Source organism: Mustela nivalis, assembly GCF_964662115.1.
Source record: "Mustela nivalis genome assembly, chromosome: 6".
In the NCBI taxonomy this organism is placed as follows: Eukaryota; Metazoa; Chordata; class Mammalia; order Carnivora; family Mustelidae; genus Mustela; species Mustela nivalis.
Window position 1 is genome coordinate 10,840,785 of NC_139025.1, and position 22,111 is coordinate 10,862,895.

Sequence of the window (22,111 nt, forward strand, 5' to 3'; positions counted from 1 at the left end):
TGCCAGTAACTGTGCTCTGGAAGTAAAAAGAAAACAATAAAAACAAAGCATTCGCGTTCTGTGTATCTGAATTAAAGTGGAAAGAGAAGAAATGGCTTCTTGCAGAAATAAAATCAATAGGACTTGATATAAAACCAATTACTGAGTGAAAAAGGAAGAGTAAAAAATCATTCCCAGATTTCCCTCCAGGATGATTTGAAAGGATGGTCAGGCTCCAATGACAAGTGAAGGCACATTTAGATTAAAAAGTGATGAATTCGGTTTTGGGCACACTAAGTTTGAAAAGCCAGCTAGACTTTCTGGTAGAGACATCCCAGTGGAGACACCCAGCAGGGAGACCCGGCCCAAAGTTCACAAGAAAAACCCAAAGCTATAGTCACAGATATGGAAAGTATGTCACAGAGATAATCACCGAAATCTAGGGTTGGATAATATGACCCAGAAAGAGAGTCCCAAACAACAGACAGGGGCTCCTGTCTGCTTGATGGATATTACTGCAAATGAAGCACCACATCAGAAGAAATGTAACACAAACAAATCGATCACAAAATGTAAAGGTTAACCCAAAATCAATATGCGAAATCTGCCTGAAATGGCTCCTTTCCTCTCGTGCAAACGACAGGATAGAACGTAGGGCGTTGAAGAGTGCCTAAAGCAGTGATCATCTCCGTGACATAATTTCCAAACCTGTGGAAACATAATTCACTTCCTCACATTGTGACAATGAAGACACCAACATCTGTAAAGACTATGGAAGTTGTTCAAGTCAACCAGGTAATTCCTGTCAGGGTCAGGACAGGATCTCCATAAAGCAAGAATCTAATTTAAATAAAACAACAGAACTATTGGTCCTAGAGTATTTCTTATGAGTTCCTAAATAACTACTAAATTAATTTCAGGGGATGGGGGGCAGCTGGCTGAATCAGTGGAACATGTGACTCTTGATCCTGGGATTATAAACTCAAGACCCATGTTGAGTATAGAGATTACTTAAAAATAAAATCCATTTTTTAAAAACTTAATTAATTGGAGTGCCTGAGAGGCTCAGTCAGTTAAGTGTCTGCCTTTGGCTCAGGTCATGATCAGGGAATCCTGAGACTGAGCCCTAAGTCGGGCTCTCTGCTCAGCAGGGAATCTGCTTCTCCCTCTCCCCCTCTGCCCCAGTTATGCGCTCTCAATCTCTCTCTCTCTCTCTCTCTCTCTCTCTCTCTCCTCCCCTCTCTCTTAAATCAAGAAGTAAAATATGTTTTAAATAAATCAATCAATAATAAAAATTTTTATTAACTAATTAATTTCATGCATATATTTTCTTCTTTAAGAGAACCAAAGTCAATTTTATCCTTGTTGTTCCTTAAAGAATTATTTGACATTCCTATCATTCCTTCTAACAATATATGAATTACCAGTCTTCTAATTATTTTAAAAGGCAAATAGTGTCTAAGGAAATGTAATTGCTAATTATACCATGTGTAATTCAATGAGTAAATATGGATACATATGAGTAAATTTACTCATACATATGAGTAAATTTACTCATACATATGAGTAAAAAATGATATACATCTTACCTAAATTATTTTAATATGTTGTCCACAAGACTAGGTCCATGTGCTACCTATGTGGAAATCATTGACACTAAGCAGTAAATGGACTTTTAAAATCACAATATGTAATGATTTTTACTACAAAATAGAAATTTGGGGCGCCTGGGTGGCTCAGTCAGTTAAGCAGCTGCCTTTGGCTCAGGTCATGATCCCAGGGTCCTGGGACTGAGCCCTGCATAGGGCTCTCTGCTTGGTGGAGAGCCTGCTTCTCCCTCTACTTCTGCCGACTGCTCTGCCTACTTGTACTCTCTCTCTCTGTGTGTCAAATAAATAAAACCTTTATAAAATGAGGATTTGATGAAATAACAAGTCATTCTATTCTTTTTTAGTGAGTATTTTTTTAAAGATTTTATTTATTTGAGAAAAAGAATGAGAGAGAGAGAGCCTGAGAGGAGAGAGGGTCAGAGGGAGAAGCTCAGCAGGCTCCCCGCTGAGCAGGGAGCCCAATGTGGGACTCAATCCTGGGACTCCAGGATCATGACCTGAGCTGAAGGCAGTTGCTTAACCAACTGGGCCCCCCCAGGAACCCAAGCCATTCTATTCTTATTTATAACTCTTCACCTGCACAAAACAATTTAGAGAAGCACGCATTTAAACATGCAAAATATTGAACATATAATTTTTTTTTAAATACCAGTCAAAAGAATCAGAGTTGATTTGTATACCCTGAGCTTTTTTGTTTTTTAAAGATTTAAAGAGAGAGAGAGACGGCACAGTGTAGGGTGGAGGGTGGAGTTGTGCGGAGCAGCAGAGAGAGAAGGACAGACTCAGTGCAGAGTGCCAAGCTTGTTGCAGGGCTCGATCTGAGAACACTGAGATCCTGACCTGAGCCAAAACCAAGAGTCCGACCCTGAAAGCTGAGCCACCCAGCCGCCCTTATCCTGAGCTTTTTTTAAACTACAAATAAGTAAATATTTTTGAAGGAATAAAGAAATGAAGGTAAGCTGCTAACTGCACTGAGCATTGAATTAAGTATACAGTCACGATGCAAGAAAGGGTCTTAACAGCATGACTAAGCGCATCTCCCTCACTTTACTAACAGAATAGAGATGCTAAATGATGTTCCCAAGGTCACACAGCTGGTTAGAGACAGATCTCTTAGCAACAAGGATTAAAAGAAAAGCACAAGTTTTATAGCTCTCACTGCTTAATAAAGAAACAAAATTAGGCTCAACTAATTTTATATATACATGTAAATACATATATTTAAAAACATATTTATATTTCTGTATAATAATTAAGAAACTTGAGCCAAACTAATAAAATACATGCTGTTTTGGAACATTAAGAAAATTCTTCCTGAAGAAAAAAAGAGGTCACATCTATTTACCCACAAAGGTACCAAAAGAAATGACTAAAACACTGGAATTCTGACCCTTCAGCAGGTTTCTACTAATCCAGTATTTAAAAACCATCTTGAATAAAGAAATGTGGGAGTTCTTTAATGTCTTTATCAAAAAACTACAGAAACCTTGTGAACATTCCTATTTTGTAAAAGAAAGATTTAATTTGCTTAAATATCAGATGAGGAACAGGAAAGACTGAGAATACTCACAGGTTTTTAACTTGTGACATGAAGCAGAGGATGGTGCCATTTATCTGAGATAAACAAGCAACCCACATATGTGTAAAGATGTGAAGGAAATAATAAACCTAGCAGTGCAGATATGTGAGGAAAACATATTAAAAGCAAAAGGAACGGCAAGTGCAAAATCCGAGGTAGGTGCCGACCTGGCATGTTTAATGAATAGCAAAGATGGATGGAGGACACATCGAGCAAAGAAGGGAATAGTAAGAAATTATGGGAAAGGAAGAGGTAGCCACAGAAATCAGGTGAATTACATTCTTAAACTGTAATGGAACTAAACAAGAAATCAATAACAAAAAGATACCTGGAAAATCCCCCAATATTTGGAAATTAAGCAATGTACTTCTCAGTGACTCATGAGTCAAAGAAGTCTTGAAAGAAAGTCTGGTTGTTTTTTTCCTTTTTAAAGCTTTTATTTAGAGAGAGAGAGCACATGTGCCCAGATGAACAAAGGGAGCGGCAGAGGGAAGGGGAGACAGTCAAGCAGACTCCGGGCTGGGCTCAGAGCCCAAGGCAGGGCTCAATCTCAGCACCCTGAGATCATGACCTGAGCTGAAATCAAGATTCAGACATGAAAGCTTCACCAACTGAGCACCTGCATGCCCCTGAAAGAAAGGTTTTTTATTTCAACTAAATGACAATGAAGACACAGAACATCAAAATTTGTGGAATGCAGTTAAAGCAGTCCTTAGAGGGAAATACATAGCATTAAAATGCTACTGATCTAAAATCAATAAAAATGCATGTACTAAAATAAAAGATCTAAAATCAATAAACTGGGATTCCACCTCAAGAAATGAAAGAAGGGAAAACTAAATGCAGAGTAAACAGAATGAAGGAAATCTTGAATACAGAATAAAATCAATGAAATTGATACAGAAAACATTATAATACAGAAAAACATTACAGAAAAATGAAACCAAAAGCTGGTTCTTTTAAAAGACCAATAAAATGGATAAACTTCAAATGTAAACAAGAAAAAAAAAAAGTGAGAAAACACAAATTACCAGTATCAGCTATCAAAGAAGGGACATCACTTCAGATCCCACAAACATTAAAATACTAGCCTAATTCAGTAACTTTACATGGAATACAGTTAAGTACTTGAAAGTCAAAAACTACCAAAACCTACTCAAGAAGAAATAGACAACTCACACAGCCCTTTATCTATTAAATATCTGAATTTTTAGCTAAAGCCTTTCAAAAATCAAAATCCCAGGCCCGATGGTTTCACTGGTAACTTCTACCTCATATTTAATGAAGAAATATGGAGCACCTGGCAACTCAGCCCATGGAACATGTGACTTTTGATCTCAGGGTTGTGAGTTCAAGCCCCAAGTTGAGGGAAGAGATTACATTAAAAAAAAATTTTTTTTTAACATTTAAGGGAGAAATAATACCAATTCTAGACAACCTCTTCCAGAAAATAGGAAACTATTTTGCAAATCATTTCATGAGCATCCTCCAAAAACCAAAACTGGGCAAAGATAAAAGAAAATTATAGATAAGTATTATATTAGATGAAAAAATCCTCAAAAATGTAATAGCAAATAGAGCCCAGAAACATTGAAAAAAGATTAATATATCATGATCAAGTAAATTTCATCCCAAGAATGCAAGGCTGGTTCATCATTTGAAAACTGATCAGTGTAATTCAACATATTAACAAAATTAAGTTAGAAAAGCCATACATCATATCAATAGATTCAGAAAAATAAATTTATAAGATTCACCACCCATTCATAATAAAAACTGTCAGCAAATTCGGAATACTTACATCATATTTAATGGTGAGAGACTGAACGCCTTCCCCCTAAGATCAGAAACAAGGGAGGTCCTCTCTCACGACTCCTACAAGGGAGGAACCTGGCAGATACTACTTTAACCAAGTAATCAAGATTATCACCCCCAGTGATAATCGTGTTACTAGCATGTACCCCCCAAAATGATGGGATGAGAAAAGCATTTCACCTCTATGGTATTCTTCCCAAAAGCCCATAAGCCCAAGCTAATAATGAGAAAAATATTAGGAAAACAGAACTTGGGAAACTCTATGGAATACCTGACCAGCACTCTTCAAAACTATCAAAATCCTGAAAAGCAGGGGAAGACTAGGAAAGCATCACAGCCAAGAGGAGACTAAGGAGATATGGCAACTACGTACAATGTGGTATCCTGGAGGAAAAGAACATTAATGAAAAAAACTGGTAAAATCCAAATAGTCTATAGTTTAGCTAATAGTGATGTACCAATGTTAATTTCTTAGTTTTGACAAAAGTACCGAGGTTATGTAAGATATTAACTTTAGAGTAAAATGGTGAAAGGCATATGGGAACTGTCTGAACTATTTTTATGACTTTTCTGGAAACCTAAAATAATTCCCTCCAAAATGATCTTTTTTAAAAAAGCAAAAGGCCAGGGGTGCCTGAGTGGCTCAGTCAGTTAAGCACCTGCCTTCAGACTGTCTGCTCAGCGGGGAGCCTGCCTCTCCTTCTCCTCTCTTTCTCTCTCTGGGCTCTCTCTTTCTCTTTGTCTCTCTCTCTCAAATAAATAAAATTTAAAAATCAAGTTAAATTGTTTGAAAAAGCAAAGGGTCAGAAAAAGATACAGTGTGTACACACTAGCCAAAAGAATGCTGGAGTGAGTATATTAATATCAGAAAATGACTGATAAAAACAAAAGACTATTTCTAGGGATAAAGACTATTTCTAGGGGTAAAGACAAATATTACGTAACTATAAAGGAGCTAAATCACCAAGAAAACATAGCAATCCTAACGGCGTATGTACCTAAATACAGAAATCAAAATACCCGAACTACTACTAGAACTGACAGATTTGAAAGGAGTAGGCAAATCCTCATTTACAGAGACTTTAAACTGGAGTTTACTCCAGTCTTCGTCATCAGTAGAATAAGTAAATAGAAAATAAAAGAAATATAGAACTCTTGAAAAATACCATCAGCCCATGTGATCTAATTCATATTTATAGCACCTTATACACAACAACAGAATGCACACGTTTTTCAAGTACACATGGAATATTCACCAAGGTCAACCATGTTCTGGGCCATAAAACAGACCTCAGTAAAGTTAAAAGAACTTAGGTAAAGCAGAGTAAAGTATGTCCTGTGACCATTACAGAACTAAACTAGAAGCCAATAACATAAAGATATCTGGGAAAACCCCCAAATAACTGGAAAATTCTGTGAGGCACACATGCACACCAACCACACGTATAAACCATACCCCTCCCTCCCCACCATTATCAGAGCTGCAGGGAGAGATGTCCTCTCCCGTACAAGCCCAGGCTGTACTTTTGTGAATCCTTTCCCTCTTTAAAACTACCTACTTTCCAAGCAAGTATTTTCCAATTTCATTACCAGAGAATTTCTAGGCAAATACAGTTTATAAACTTATTACCAAGAGAATTTATAGGACAATTCTAAGCCAGCCAGACTTCTCAGTCTGATCTTTCATGCATAAACATGTAAATATTTTTACACTAGCCATGTAACTCTCATTCTGCCCAAAACAGACTCATAAGAAATCTACAATGTGTACAACTCTTTAAAGAAAAAATACTTTGATATTCAACAAAATGAACAGTGTTGTTTCTCTAATCATAATATTATTGCATGCAATCCTTAATGAAACACAGGCACTTTCTGAATTATGACTATTTGCCTTGCAAATGACACTTTTTATTTAAAAAGGCTGTGGAACTCTTCACCTCTCCAAGGACCTTCCACCCTACAGGGATAACCATTAGCACCACCTAGTGGATGAAATAATAAACTGGGATTCAACATCTCTTTATCTTAAAATTGAGGATACCCTGCTGAAGCAAGATGTTACCTTAAATTCTGTCAGGCCCAAGCCATGGTATTCTATGGAGGGAATGGGGGGAAACAGTGCCTGAAAAACTTAAGTGACTTGAACGTGATTACAGACACAAACGCCACGTCTGCTCACTCGCAAACTAGCCCTTTTCTATTGCATGTTTTAGCCATGTGCAAAAAAAGTAACCTCAAACCTTACCTTCACCATATGCAAAATTTGCCTGGGAATGGATCAGAGACCTAAAATTAAGAGCTAACACCTTAAAACTGCTAAAAGAAAACAAAGGAAAAAAAAATCCTCCTGACCTAGAAGTTGACAAAAATCTCTTAAATATAACACAAAAAGTATTAATTATAAAGGGAAAAAAATCAATAAATTGGACCTCATCAAAACTAGACCACAACAAAGCAAATACCCTTTGCTCTCTGAAAAATACTTTTATAAAGATTAAAAAGCCACAGACTGGGAGAAAATATCTACGAAACACATATCCAACCAAAGGGCAAAAGCTTTGAACAGATACGTACCTAAACAAGGTCTGAGGCTGGCTTATAAACACATGTAAAGATGCTCAACAGCCATTGGTCATTTGGGAAAGCCAAATTACAAATACAATGAAACACCATTACATTGGACCACCAGAAACACCATTCAATGGCTTAAAACTAAAAAGATTGATCATACCAAATGTCAACGAGTATTATGGAGCAAGCTTTCATACACTGCCTGGAAATTTTAAGTTCACTTTGGAAACAGTTTAGCAGTTTCTTAAAATTTATAGATATACATTTACTATGGGACTCAACCACTGCACTCCTAGCTGTATACCAGAGAAGGAAGAAAGCATGTGTCCACCAAAGATTTGTACATGAATATTTATACCCACTTAAGTCTGTAGTAGCCAAAAACTGGAAATTACCCAAATGTCCATTAGCAGATGAATGGATAAGCAAAATATATTACATCCTTAAAATGTAATAATTATCAACACCAAACAGAAATAAACTATTGACACATACAACATTATACATGAACTTCACAATAATTAAGTTGAGTAAAAGATGTCACAAAATAGCAGATATTCTAATTCATTTCTATAAAATTCTAGAAATTGCAAACTAATCTATAGTGACAGAGAGTATTATCAGTGGTTGCCTACGTGGGAGATCAGAGGAAAGGGAGAGGATATTAAAAAGGGACACAAAGTTACTTTTTTTAAGATTTTATTTATTTATTTGACAGAGAGATCACAAGTAGGCAGAGAGGCAGGCAGAGGGAGAGAGGGCAGCAGGCTCCCTGCTGAGCAAAGAGCCCAGATACAGGACTCAATTCCAGGACCCTGAGATCATGACCTGAGCCGAAGGCAGATGCTTAATCTACTGAGCCACACTGGTGCCCCTACAAAGTTACTTTTGAAGGTGATGGATATGCTCATTATCTGAGTTGTGATGACAGCTTTATGGGTGTATGTGCGGAGATATATATATATATATATACACATATATATATATTATATATACATATATATGTCAAAACTTATCAAATCATACAATTAACTGCAGTTCAGTGAATATCAGTTATACCTCAAGAAAACTATAAAAAATGAAAAACCATATAAATTTACCACATAACCCAGCATTCTATTTTTAGGCATTCATCCAAGAGATATGAAAAAGTATGTCTACATTCTAGAACAGGAAAAACCAATCTATAGTGACAAAAAGCAGATCACTGGTTGCCTAGGGTCACAGTGGAAGATTAATTGCAAAGAGGCACCATCTGGAGAGAAAACTTTACAACTACAGGAAGTTTCCAGATGGGAATTTTCCCATAAATTCTATACATAGACCTATAAAATACATTCTGAATTACAAACAGGTGATTAAAGAGACCAATAAACCCTGAAACAAATTATAAATTATATGTTAATTAATTTAATTTAAATTTAAAAATAAATAAAAATAAAATTTAAAAAGACCAATAACAACTATCCTTCCCTAAACATAACCCTGCACCAAGCACTGTGCCTTCCACATACATCTCCTCCAATCTTACTTTTCTGTAGTCTAGGTATTATTATTTCCATTTTAGAAAAAGGAGGCTTGAACTCAAAGAAGCTAAGCAACTTACCCAAGGTGTCTCACTAATTAAATGAGTGAGCCCCATTCTCTAAGAATAAATCTGGGTTTGTCTTAATACAAAGTATTTCTGACACAATGTCCTGCCGTCTCAACATCCAACACGCTTGTTAACCAGGGATGAACTCTATTCTACTGAACTCTAAGAAAAATGCTTTTACTTCCTTCAACAGGTACTTCCTTGAACAAAAGTACCTGCTGATACAATGTCATTCGTTCCCCAGGTGATGCCTAACACATAAAAGTACTCAATAAATATTCCGTACCTTTTAGCTTTAACTTATAAGATTTATTCTAAAGTAACTATTAGTTGCATTACCAATCTTTTCCATTATTAATATATCCAACTATACTTAACAAGATAAGAACTGCCCAAATCTCTCATAATTGTGTCATTAGTAAGCTCAGAACTTTCCAATGACAAGATATGGGTCACTTTTACATTGATGAAAATAGTTTACTCTTTGTTAAGCTTTTCGTACAGATCCCATGAGAGCATTCTGCTTTCTACTGATGTCACAGAGAGAGCCTTCTGAGGCTTCAGTAAATAAGAAAAAAGAAGCAGATGCCATTGTTACGCTCATTACAAAAAGCAAGGAAAGGGAGGTGGAAATAAGCACCAAACCCCTTATAATCAGTGACCTAGTACTTTTCCAAAACAGGGAATTCGAGGTTTGCCAAGGACTTAAGTAACTTAGCCTGAATAATAATGTAAAATATACAACTGGAATCCATTATATACTGCTCTTTATATGTGAAACACTAGTCCCTCTATCTTAAAACATGAAAATGGAGGTGCTTCCTAGTTCTCTGTAGAAAGGCAAGTCATTCAAGCCTCACCTTCACCAAGTAAGATAATTTGGGCAATTTTTTTTTTAATGGGACCTCTCATTGGGAACATTCTTATAAGAAAATAAAAATGTTCAATGGTGTAAGTAAATCCAGCGCCAGAAAAGAGAAACCTCTTCAGGCTATTAGTAGGCAGTTCCTTATAAATATGCTAGGAAATTTACATCCTAGAAGGTTTGACCCTTTGATTCCTTAAAAGTAAGGGCTGGACCACTCATACACTGCAGATAGAAGTTTAAATTGGCACAATTTGGAAAATTGTTTAGCCATATCTTTTAAGCCAGACATATGCATATACTAATGACCAATAATTCTACTTTATGAGTTTAACTAAAAGAAATACACACACATATTCATCAAAAGACTTGTATATGAATGTTCCGAGCAGCATTATTTATAACAGCAAAAAACTGGAAATAAGCCGAATGTCCATCAACAATAGAAAGAATAAATTGTGACTTATAATGGAATACTATACAGCAAAAAAAAAAAAATGAATGATCTATTTCTCCATGCAACAATATGGACCAATCTCTTTTTGAAAAGGTTCAATAAAAGCTAAGCACAAAACAGTACATTCCATGGTTCCTACTCTACAAAGTTCAAAATCAAGTAAACTAATCTATGATGTTAAAAGTCAGGATGGTTGTTACCCTTTGCAGGGAGCAGGAGGAACTGGACAGGGGTACGAGGGAAGTACTAGAGTAATACAGGAGATTGTGTTCTATTTCTTAACTTTTGTGCTGATTACATGGGTGTGTTTACTCATGAAAATTCAACAAGCTATATATTTAGGGTTTGTGCACATTTCTGCAGATGTTCAAAAAGCTTGTTTTAAAAAAATAAAACAAAAAATATGTCTCTTTGGGGAACCTAAGTGGCTCAGTCAGTTAAGCATCTGGTTTTTTATTTCGGCTCAGGTCATGATCTCAGGGTCCTGGAGACTAAGCCCCACACTGGGCATGAAGCCTGCTTAAGATTCTCTCCCTCCCCCTCTGCTCCTCCATCTTCCTGCCACAAAAGGAAGGAAGGAAGGAAGGGGAAAAGGAAGGAACGGAAGGGAGGGAAGGGGAGGAGGGGGGAGGGGAAGGAAGGGACTCTTCACCTGAGATTCCTGATTCATTATTTTTTTTTTTTAAGTATACAAAAGTAATAAAATAACAGACCAGACCATGGTTCAAACTCAATGCAGAAACAAGAGAGAAATATCATGGATAACAAAGGACGAAGAAAGGTCATCATAGCGCTTGCTTTGAAAAAGGATAATACCTCTCTCAACACAGTATTAAAGGACTCTTCCAACTAAACAACACTCTGCAGTTCCTTGCCAAAGGCAGACTGAAAGCTCATAACTAACAGGCTACTTTCTAGAATGTTCACAGGCTTCCACTCTAGCGGATTTATAATGAAGAGTCGGCTGCATTTGTTCTCAGACCAGTTAATCCCAATTTCCCTGGCTACTGCAATTACATATTTAATTAAATACTGCAGAAACATATAATGCAAAAAGAGAGTTATTTCTATGAAGGGTAAACTGGAGGTTTAGAAACACTCAGTCAAGACAACTTACCAAAGAAAATTGCTATTGAAATAGGAAGAACTAGACAACTTGTAAAAGATGAGTAGAAAATCACAAAATTCTAAGACCATGCTTTCCAAAAGCTTCCTAAGTCATCTTCAAATGCTCACTCAGCTTTAAAGAAACATAAACTTGACATTATAAGTGCATTACGGGGGTAATCAGTGCAAGAAAGCAGATCCTGAACTGTAATCAGCAGACCTATACTCCAAGAAAAGGCAGTGGACCTACAACAAAAGAGTGGCAAACAAATCCATTTTTTTATACACTAAAATAAAATGTTGAATGTAGGCATCATTTTTATGATTCCCCATACTGACCAATTTTTTTAGGATGAACTAACCAACTATCCATTCCACTTGTGAGGGATTAAAGAGGCTCTCCTGGGGGGCATGTGGGTGGCTCAGTCATTGAGCATCTGTCTTTGGCTTAGGTCATGATCTCAGGGTCCTGGGACCAAGCCCTGTGCGGGCTCTGCCCTCAGTGAGGAGTCTGCTTGGGATTCTCTGCCTCTCCCTCTCCTTCTGCCCCTCACCCGGCTCATGCAGACTCATGTGCTCCCTCTCTTGTAAGTTCTCTGTCTCTCTAAAATAAATAAATAACTCTTTTTAAAAAATCCATAGTGTAAAGTGACAATGAAAGTAATAGACATAAAAGGTTAACACTAACCAATCCACAAAATGCATACATAACGTTAAGAGAAAATATTACTTAAGATAAGGTCATTTGGTAAGAAAATATAAATCTGTAAAACTCAAGCTTAAAAATGCTTAATTATTATTTGTGAAGATTCTGGTTTCTGATAGATACTATTAGAAAAGGAAGTTAATAGGTATCTTTCATAAAATTCAGATGACGTATTTTATTTCCCAGTTGCTTTACTAAATTCTTGGGAGGCAAAATTAATATTGTTATCTTCTTTTAAAAGTTTGAAATGTAGCTTGAGAACCTAAGTAACAAAGAAGTAGGGATGGGGGAAAGAGACAGAAGGAAATTAACATTAATTGGGCACCTAGTCTGGGTTAGGGCTCCAATCATAATACAACCCTGGGAAATAGGTATTGCTATTTCCATTTTACAGATGAAAAGAGAGAGCTTAACCACCATAAATAATGTGTGGTTATTAGATAATAATCACACAGATAATAATGAGTAGAATAAGCTATGACCTAAATGTCTGATTCTATATCCTATAATACCAAAAAAAAAAAAAAAATCAGAAGTATCTTAACTCATCTAGCATTTTGGTCATCTAAAATTAAATAATAGGGCGCCTGGGTGGCTCAGGGGGTTGAGCTGCTGCCTTCGGCTCAGGTCATGATCTCAGGGTCCTGGGATCAGGTCCCGCATCGGGCTCTCTGCTCAGCGGGGAGCCTGCTTCCCTCTCTCTCTCTGCCTGCCTCTCTGTCTACTTCTGATCTCTCTCTGTCAAATAAATAAATAAAATCTTTAAAAATAAATAAATAATATACTTTAGAAGAGGTATATGCTTATATCACAGCACAAAACAAGGAAGACCAAAACAGCAACAACATAAGGGATGCTTGCCCTCCAGGAGCTTACAATGAAAGAAAATGAGCCTGTGCACACACAGTTAAGAAATACATTGTAGTGATTAATCCCTTCTTGAGGGAGGCCATCCATAAGTGATATGGGAGCAGCTCATGTGGCTTCAGCAGTTCAGAAGGGCTTTATGAAAGATGCAAGATCATAGCTGGATCCTGGTGATGGACAATGCTGAACAGGTGTAGTGAAAGCTCCTCCAGGACAGGGAAAAGCATAGGTAAGGTAAGAGGTAAGGGAAAAGCAGAGATGACACGATGAATATGAGTAACAGTGAAGAGGCCAGCAGGACGGCTTCAAAAAGTAAAGGACTAAGTAAGTGGAAACAAGCCAAGTAAGTGTCCATCAACTGATGAATGAATAAGCAAAATGGGATATACCCACACCACGTAATACTATTCAACAATAAAAAGGACTGACACCTGCTACAACATGGGTGAGCCTTGAGAACATTATGCTAAATGAAAAAAGTCAGTCACAAAAGGCCACATATTGTATAATGTCATTTACATGAAATGTCCAGAGAATAAGCAAATCCATAGAGACAGGAAGTAGACTAATGATTCCCAAAGGCTGGAAGGGGCGGAAAGAAGTGAGGAGTGACTGCTTATAGGTACAGGGTTTCTTTGGGGGATGATGAACATGTTCGCAAATTGATTGTGGCGATGGTTGCACAACTCTGTGAACACGCGAAAATCCACTGAACTGCACACTTTTTTTTTTTTTAAAGATTTTATTTATTTATTTTACAGAGAGAGATCACAAGTAGGCAGAGAGGCAGGCAGAGAGAGGAGGAAGCAGGCTCCCTGCTGAGCAGAGAGCCCAATGCAGGACTCGATCCCAGGACCCTGAGATCATGACCTGAGCCGAAGGCAGCGGCTTAACCCACTGAGCCACCCAGGTGCCCCTGAACTGCACACTTTAAATGGGTGAAGCGTACGGCAAATGAACTACATCTCAATCAAGTCATTAAAAAAAAAAAAATGTTGAGGGCCTGAGGGAACATCACACTGCATGGCTAAGATAGAGTCCCTTGTGCCAAGTTTCTGGAATTTATGTGGTAGGCAATTAGAAATATGTAAGTAAAGACTAAACCTAATAACTTAACCTAAAGACTTAACCTAATAACTTAACCCTAAGATAACAAACTTAGGGCTCTTCTCTAACAAAATTATTCACATATTTTCAGTACATTCCTAAAATATATGCCCAAATCACAAAGATTACAGAGAACAGGAAAAAGATGATGTGATCGGATTTTGACAAAGCCACCAGCTGTAACTATTAGGAAAGCTGTCTTGCTTCAGCACTAAATGCCACAGATGGGTGTATCAGCATCGTATTTAGGCAAAACCACAAATTCATCTGTGTCGTGTCTTCAAATACCGTAATGGTCTAAGCTTAATTATGGAAACTGCATTAACAATTGATCCACCATATTTTAGAGAGAGATAATGAACCGTGTAATTAGTTTTTCATTGGATGACAGTACTCTACAGATAATGTTTTATATATTAGATTCAATTTAAATGCTATCAGAACCTCCACTGAGATAAAGCATGTGTGTGGCAAACACATTTGTCTGAATTCTAATTTAACCTAAGATTCCAAAAGAGTTTTACTATACAAAATAAGAAAACTAAAGAAACAAATCTGACATTCAAAGATGGGGGGGAATCTGGATATTAAATAATCAATACAAAAGAAAAGGCAAAGCATTCAAAAATCAATCTGAAAATCAAAGAAAAAAAAAAGCAGGGGGCACCTCGGTGGCTCAGTGGGTTGACATTAAACTCTTGGTTTCAGCTGAGGTCATGATCTCAGGGTCCTGGGACCTAACTCCACAGGCTCTGTGCTCCATACTCAGTCCCTCTCCCCCCGCCCCGTTCCTCTACCTCTCTTTCTCCCCCCACCCCAATCCTATGCTCTCTCTCTTTCTAATAAATAAATAAAATCTTAAAAAAAAAAAAAGGCGGGGGAACAGGTCTCAGTATGAGGTTCTATAGCATAGCATTGGGAAGTACAATGAGAAAAAAAAAAAAGGAACAAAGTACATTTAAAATAAAAGGCTCAAAATAAAATAGCAGAAGAGTCTGCAACAGAGGCCAAGTTTGGAATCCATCTATATGGCATTCCCACACCTTCCCTGGAATCCCAGGGAAGAAAGAAACTTTCAGACAGCGTGCATATGTTATCCCTGCAGAAGCGGGCCTAAAAGTGAAATCTCCCTTTCCCCCAGGAGGTGGTGAGAATACAAAGAACTCCACCAGAGAACCCATACACAACCAAACTAGTGTTCCTGAGTCACCTTGCAAACCTCCTTCAAGGTAGACGAGCCACAAAGAGATACCAGATCTCTTTGAAAACTCCCGTCTAAGAATGAGAGGACCTATCTGTTTCTGAAGGACTTTGTAAATTCCAGAAGAGGATGAAAATTGTGTTGTGTGTCTGACAAATACAGACAACTTAGATGACCCGGTTCACTAACAAACAATAAAAGCAAAATAGAAAACAAGTAAGCCCTCCTAAAAAAGAAGTCTTGTCACTGATATCTAGAATAAGGTATCTGCTGTCACAAGTAAGTAGAGCAAGACTCTTCATTACCTAATTGTAAGCCAGAGTTTATGCAAAAGAAGAGAATTCAGTAGGAGTATCCAGTAGGAACTTACTACAAATCATTAACTGCTGTATGTTAAAAGAAACTTATCCAAACTCTCATCAATTGTCTACCTACTCCAAACAAAAGAACTCAGGGAAAAGGCAGAATTTACAACTATTGTTCACCATATTGGACGTGTTAATTACTAAGGAATAAAGTACTTCAAATATAACAAAAGAGGTTAAACATTGAATTATTCTCTATGTAAACATCAAAAACATATTACTATTAATTTATACATAAATAAAAGTTTTTTTTTAAACAGATAGGGAGAAATAATGATAGCATGCTACCCAAGATCACCAAAGGAGGGTAAATAACACCAACATAAGATCTAATACCCAGAAACATGTTCAAGTGACAGAATTATTAGAATGGTCTAAATTATAAGCATGCTACAATTCTGACTAAACTAAGAACAGAAACCCAAAAAGCCATGAATAGGCTAAAAAATAATTAAGAGAATGGAAGTCATGGGGAGGGTTGTTTTTTTTTTTTTTTTACAGGATCCTCCACTGAAGAACATGGAACTAGAAGCATGACCTATAAATTAGAAAGGAGAACAAGAAACTTGCCAGCGCCTGAAAATGGCAAAGCTGACCTAAGCTAAGGAAACGAGGAAAATAAATATCTCAGTAGGTAAATAACACCAGTTCTCAAAATCTGTTCTAAAAACCAAAAGTAAAAACTAATTGGCCAGAGGGAAAAGCATGTGGTTGTAAGTTAAAGAAAAATTTTAAAACAAACATACACGAAGTACTTTAGGAAAATTTCTGCCTCTGCAGTATTTTCACAGATAAGCTCATCAATGTTCACTGCATTAGCTTTTAAGACGTTAAATCTAAAGGTTTTTTTAGTTGAAAGAAATTTTATAAATATTTGCAATAACCACCTGCATTAAGCAAAACTGCAGAGCTGTGAGATTAAACGACAGTAGGCTCAATTACATTTAAAATCTTTCAGACAAAATTACAAAGCTTACATAGCAAAACTAATATAAACAGAATATCCTGAACAACAAACTGAGCTACTCGATTTGTGTGGGGGGTTTTTCCATATAGTAAATAGCATATCAGTTCATATTCTATGATTAACTTAAGTCTCATCTAAACTTGCTGATCTAAGGGAGAACCATCAAAGCTGGAAAATAAAAAAAAGAATGAGATCCGATTCAAATCCTTTGCTGTTCTCTTCCTCCTCCCGCTAGAAATACTCTTTAAGTTGGTGGTCTTACTTGATTTCAGCTCTCAAACATGTTAAGTCCATACCAAAATCTTAACTTACAACATAATTAAGTGCTGTGCATGCCAAAGTACTCCGTTCAAGCCGTTCAGTGAATCTGAACATAACCGTAACGACATTTCACAACGCGTCCATCCATGCTGCCACAGGGAACGAGCAACAAATTCACAGAAAGACTTGGAGCAATACCTGAGCAGATAAACAGCCCTTTCAATATCACTGAGGTCTTCATCAACTGTCAATCTTTCTATTTCTTCTGGTGTCTGTCAAGTGTAAAATACAAATATGCATACAAACGTGGATTAGTCTTGCCACCCCCACCCCCACCCGCCCCCCAGTGACCCTCCTGGAACCCCATATGAGTAGAGACTAATGCAAAAGTTTCACAATTAAGCAGTATCCCCGAAAACTCATCAAGAGGACTCGAGGTGCCGATTTGTGTGGGGGTCAACCCACATAAATCGACCACAGAGGTCTCCTTCTCCAATTGCTGGGTTGGGGTGGTAAAGTCTGGGGGTTTGGAGGGATTTGGAGGGGTTTTGTTTTGTTTTGTTTTTTCTTTCTTTCTTTTTTAAACTGTTCTAGCTTGAGAATTACATTGTGGCTTCAGAATATTGCCGAACTCGGTTTTATATGCACATATGAAATACATACGTACGTACTTTTAAATCTCTAATACCCCAAGGCTGTTTCTCCAGCATTTTCCACCCCAGGAAATGCTAGAAGGGGGGGAATGGAGGCAAACTGCAGCCGAGAGAGAATGAAAAAGACGAAATGTGGAGTGGGGGAAGGGAAGGGAATAAACTCTGGGGCTGGAAGGAAATCAAAGATTCGCGATATTGCGGCAGGTGGGAGTGAGAAGAGCTCAACTGAGCTTCGGAGAGGACGGCGGGGGGAGGGGGTGGTCCGAAAACTAGGTTTGCAGGCAGTGAGGGTTGGAGGCTGGGACGAAGATGACTCTGCGGGGTGGGGGAGCAAACTGAAGGTTGACTCCCTCAAGGCGGGGAGTGGGGATCAGGGTCCCAGCTGGAGTCCTGGAGGGGCTGGGAGGAAAGGACGTGCGGTGACTCAGGATGGGGGTGAAGGGTCGAGAGGGCTTTGAAAACCCGTAGTGGGACTGGGTGCTGGGTGGGAGGTGAAGGGAGGCCTGGCGGACGAGGGGGCAGAGGCACCCGAGCTGCTCCGATGGAGGAAGGGGAAAGCGGGATCCGCCGTGTCTCCAAGAGGGGGGTGGGGGCGGAGCTGTGTAGACTGAGGAGTGGTACGGGGTCCAGGGGTGGGGGGGCACTCAGGAGGGGACAAGGCGGCGGCGGCCTCGAGGGGCAGCTCCCGCAGGGCGGAAGGAAGAGGGGCCACGGCCGTCCAGGAGGGGCGGCTCGGGGGACGACGCTGGACCGGCCGTTCCTGGGGGCGGGTTAGGGAAGGGGCCCGTGCGGGGCTGGGCCGGGGGACTAGGGGGCCCAGGGCGTCCGAGGCGCCAGTCCCTCGGGGATGGGGGTCCGAGCTGGGAGAACCGAAGCTGCGTCGAAGCAGGAGCGGGCTTAGGGTGACACGGCGACCGCGGGAGGACGGAGGGTCCAGCCCGACTCCGAGAGGGTCCCGGGCCGCCTCGGGAAGGAGAAGGGGACGCGACGGGGTCGGGGCCCGGGCCAGTCGCCAGGCGCCCTGCGGACAGTTGCTCCTCCCCGGGGCGCACCTTGAGGCTCCGGCGGACCGGCCTCTCGATGATGGTGAGCTCCTGCAGGTCCTCCATGTAGCCGAACAGGCTGTTCTGACTGAAATCCATCGCGGCAGCGGCGGGCGGCGGCGGATGCATGGACCGCCGGGCCCCCTCGCCGCCCGGGCCGGAGCGGCCCCGGGATGCCGGACGCTCGCAGCCCCGCGGCCGCCCACCGGCAGGACTTTCTCCCGCTCTCGGCCGCGGGAGCGGGGCGGGAGGGTAGCTGGCGGCGGGAGAAGGAGCGCGGCCGCCGGTGGGGGGGGCGGGGCGGGTAAGGCGAGGGGGCGGGGCGAGGCGCGCGGGCGGCCTGCGGGGGCGGGGCCAGAGGCGGGGGAGGTGCCACAAGCCCGCCTCAGCCCCGCCCCCCCAGGCTCCGAGCGCACGCGAGCCAGACGCAACTGCCGCTCCACGCCGCGGCTGCCCCCTCCGCCCCTCTGCGCCCTCCTCTCCCCTTGCCCCGCCCCCGGCCGAACGCGCCCCGCCCCGTGGCGCGTGCGCAGAACCTTCCGCCTCCAGCAGCTTCTGGAGGCGGGCTGGGGGCGGGGGCTGGGGGCGGGGGTTGGAGGCGGGGGTTGGAGGCGGGGGTCGGGAGCGGAGGGCTGAACCAATGTCTGGGGAAGCGAAGGAGAGGGAGGTGGGCTGCTGTCGTGTTTAACCTGCTGTAATAACGAAACTTCGTAACGAAAATTCGTAATTGCCCACACCAGCAGGCGAGCTGTGTACGTGGGGACTACCCTGGCTCAGCCTTAGCCCCGGGGGAGGCATGTGGACCCCCAATCAGCGATTACTGCGTGGTGTGCTCGGGTAATAGGGGAAAGGGTGTGTGGATGGGCTTGCACTTGGATAAGGCTGCAGCCAGAAAAGGACTCCCGGAGAGGAAACACTTAAACTGGATCTTAAACAATCGAACTTTCCTAGAGAAATAAAAGTAAGGCCACTTCGAATCGCAGTCTGGGCTTGTTTTGATTTGATTGTGGGACATACTGCCAGGAGTGCCAGGAAGCAAAGTGCTTGGCGAGGTGGATGGAAGGGAGAGGAGGTCCCTTTTAGAGAAAGGCCCGCTCTGGGCAGCCACACCGAGTCGCTTGCATCCTATTCTGCTAAGAATAGGAAGCGATGCGAAGGGGATTGAGGCGATTTTTCTGGACCTCAGGGGCAAAAGTTATGTTGAGCATACTCTTCAGCTCCTAGAAGAGCTCTTTTTAATTTTATTTTTATTTTATTTTCCACTCGTTCCCTCCCCACCGTCTCGTTTCTCTACCGGCCTTGCGCACCCTCTCTTGTATGTTTCCGTCCCAGTACACGTGTATATCCTCCAGAGAGACTGCTAGTTTCTGTATTGTTTTTAAAACACATGAAAGGCACTGTGCGAGGAACTCGTTCTGTTTCTTGTTTTTCCCTCAACATAACGTCTTAGAGATTTATCTAGGCTGCGATCTATATATTCTAGGTATTCAATAGTCCTGACCACTAATAGCATTCAGTTTGTGCATCTAACGCATTTTACTTATCAATTCCTTAAAAAATGGAGAGTTAGGTTGCCAGCAGTTCCTTGCAACCACAGACAACACCGGAGTGAGATTAGACGTGTCCCTGATGGACCATAAGAAAGAAATGCAATTGCCTGGTCGTGGAGTCTGCAATGCTTGTTTTCACTCTGCCAAGCTGCCCTCTAGAGTGGCTTTCTCAGTTCGCCCTCCCACCAGTGGTACATGAAGAATGAAAGATTCCTATTTTCCCACTTCATATGCTAACACTTGGTATTATCTGATGTCCTAATTTAAATCACTCTGATATCACCAAAGTAGTACCACATTGTAATTTCATTTAATTTTATTGTTAATAAAGTGATGTTACCCATTTTTCTGTATACTGAAGAACCACTGAGATTTTTTCCCTTCTGTGAATTAACTACATACTCTGCCTATTTTTCGGCTAAATTTCCTATTATTTTTCTGAATGAATTAAAGGAGTTTCCTATATATTCTAAATTCTAATCTCATGTCAGTCTTGGACAATGCAAGTATTTCTTCCAATCTTTCACATGTCCTGATAGCTTGGCCTTTGCTATACTACAGTATAGGGGAAATCCTTATTTTGATGTAAACCAATGCATTTAATTTAAGCCTTGTGGAGTGGAGTTTTTTGGGTCTCATTGAAGAATCTTTTCCTACTCAAAATATTGTCCTACACCTTCCCCTACTTAATAACTTCATACCTTTATCTATCACAGTTAGGTCGTTTTTATTATTATTCATTTATTTGACAGAGATCCCAAGCAGGCAGAGAGGCAGGCAGAGAGAGGGGAGGGAAAGCAGGCTCCCTGCCAAGGAGAGAGCCCGATGAGGGGCTCTATCAATCCCAGGACCCTGGGATCATGACCAGAGCTGAAGGCAGAGACTTTAACCCACTGAGCCACCCAGCCACCTAACTGTGCCCTTCACTTAGGTCTTTATTCATCTGTAGTTAACCTGGCATATGGTATAACCAGGAATACAATATTCTTTTCTCTGCATAGTGAGCCAATTTGCCCAGCAGTATCCAACAAACAAACCATCTTTTCTCCACTGATGTGTAAAGGCATCTCTGTCCTACACCAGGTCTTAATAGACATACATCCCTGTTTCAGGGCTCTAACTACTGCTCTGTTGATCTAGATCTGTTCCTTATAACAGCACTACACTGATTTTCTTGCTACGTCTTTGTTATATGTTATATGTTTTTGTTACATGTTATATGTCCTAATATCTGGTAGCGTGAGTCCTTCCCTACTCCCCTCTCCTTTTATTCAGTATTGCCTCTGAAGTTCAAAACAAAAATGGTCAGTGGTTGCCCCATCGCTAAAATCCAGGTATTCTGATCTCTGCTCCATATTAAGGAAAAAGGGGGAGGTTGGAGAGATCAGGATGGAGAAGAGGCAGAGACACGGGGGAGGTGGTTTTTCTTAGAAATACCTTGCAGCCTCCCTTGCCTGTCAATTTTTGAAATTGTCCTCTTTTCCCCTTGATTCGTAACTGATAGATCATATTTGTAAACTTTATCCTGTTTCAGCTAAGAAGTATTATCTCATGTTTAGCTTTTGTAACACCACCACTTGAGACTTGATGACATTCTTAAATGACAAACTGGTTAAATACACAGATATAGCTTTGATGTTGGCTGCTACAGGGCAGGAGACTGATGAAGTCAGTTTGGTGACTAGACTCTGTAACTGTTGTGCTTACTATCCTGTGCTAGAAATAGCCTACCCCAGCCTGGCTGCCAGGAAACCTTGGTTTCAGTCCCAGCTCTGCCAGTGACATGCAATGGAAGGAGTCTTGCCGCCCTG

The 22,111-nt window shown here is 40.4% G+C and overlaps 1 protein-coding gene across 8 annotated transcripts in view; it reads right to left on the bottom strand.

Annotated features, from left to right (window-relative positions):
* PPP4R4 (protein phosphatase 4 regulatory subunit 4) overlaps positions 1 to 19,219 on the bottom strand; it is a 102,842-nt gene extending 83,623 nt beyond the window's left edge. For 4 of the 8 annotated variants that reach the window (XM_082733293.1, XM_082733296.1, XM_082733294.1 and 1 more), the window contains exons 1-2: positions 18,760 to 19,041; positions 17,253 to 17,326 (exon numbers count right to left, since the gene is read on the bottom strand). In XM_082733293.1, coding sequence (XP_082589419.1) covers positions 17,253 to 17,326; positions 18,760 to 18,879 — 194 coding nt within the window. In that variant the 5' untranslated portion in view covers positions 18,880 to 19,041. Of the gene's footprint in view, positions 1 to 17,105; positions 17,327 to 18,759 lie in introns of those variants that run through there. The other 4 variants (XM_082733291.1, XM_082733290.1, XM_082733292.1 and 1 more) reach the window with 3 other exon arrangements.
* Positions 19,220 to 22,111: the final 2,892 nt, after the last annotated feature.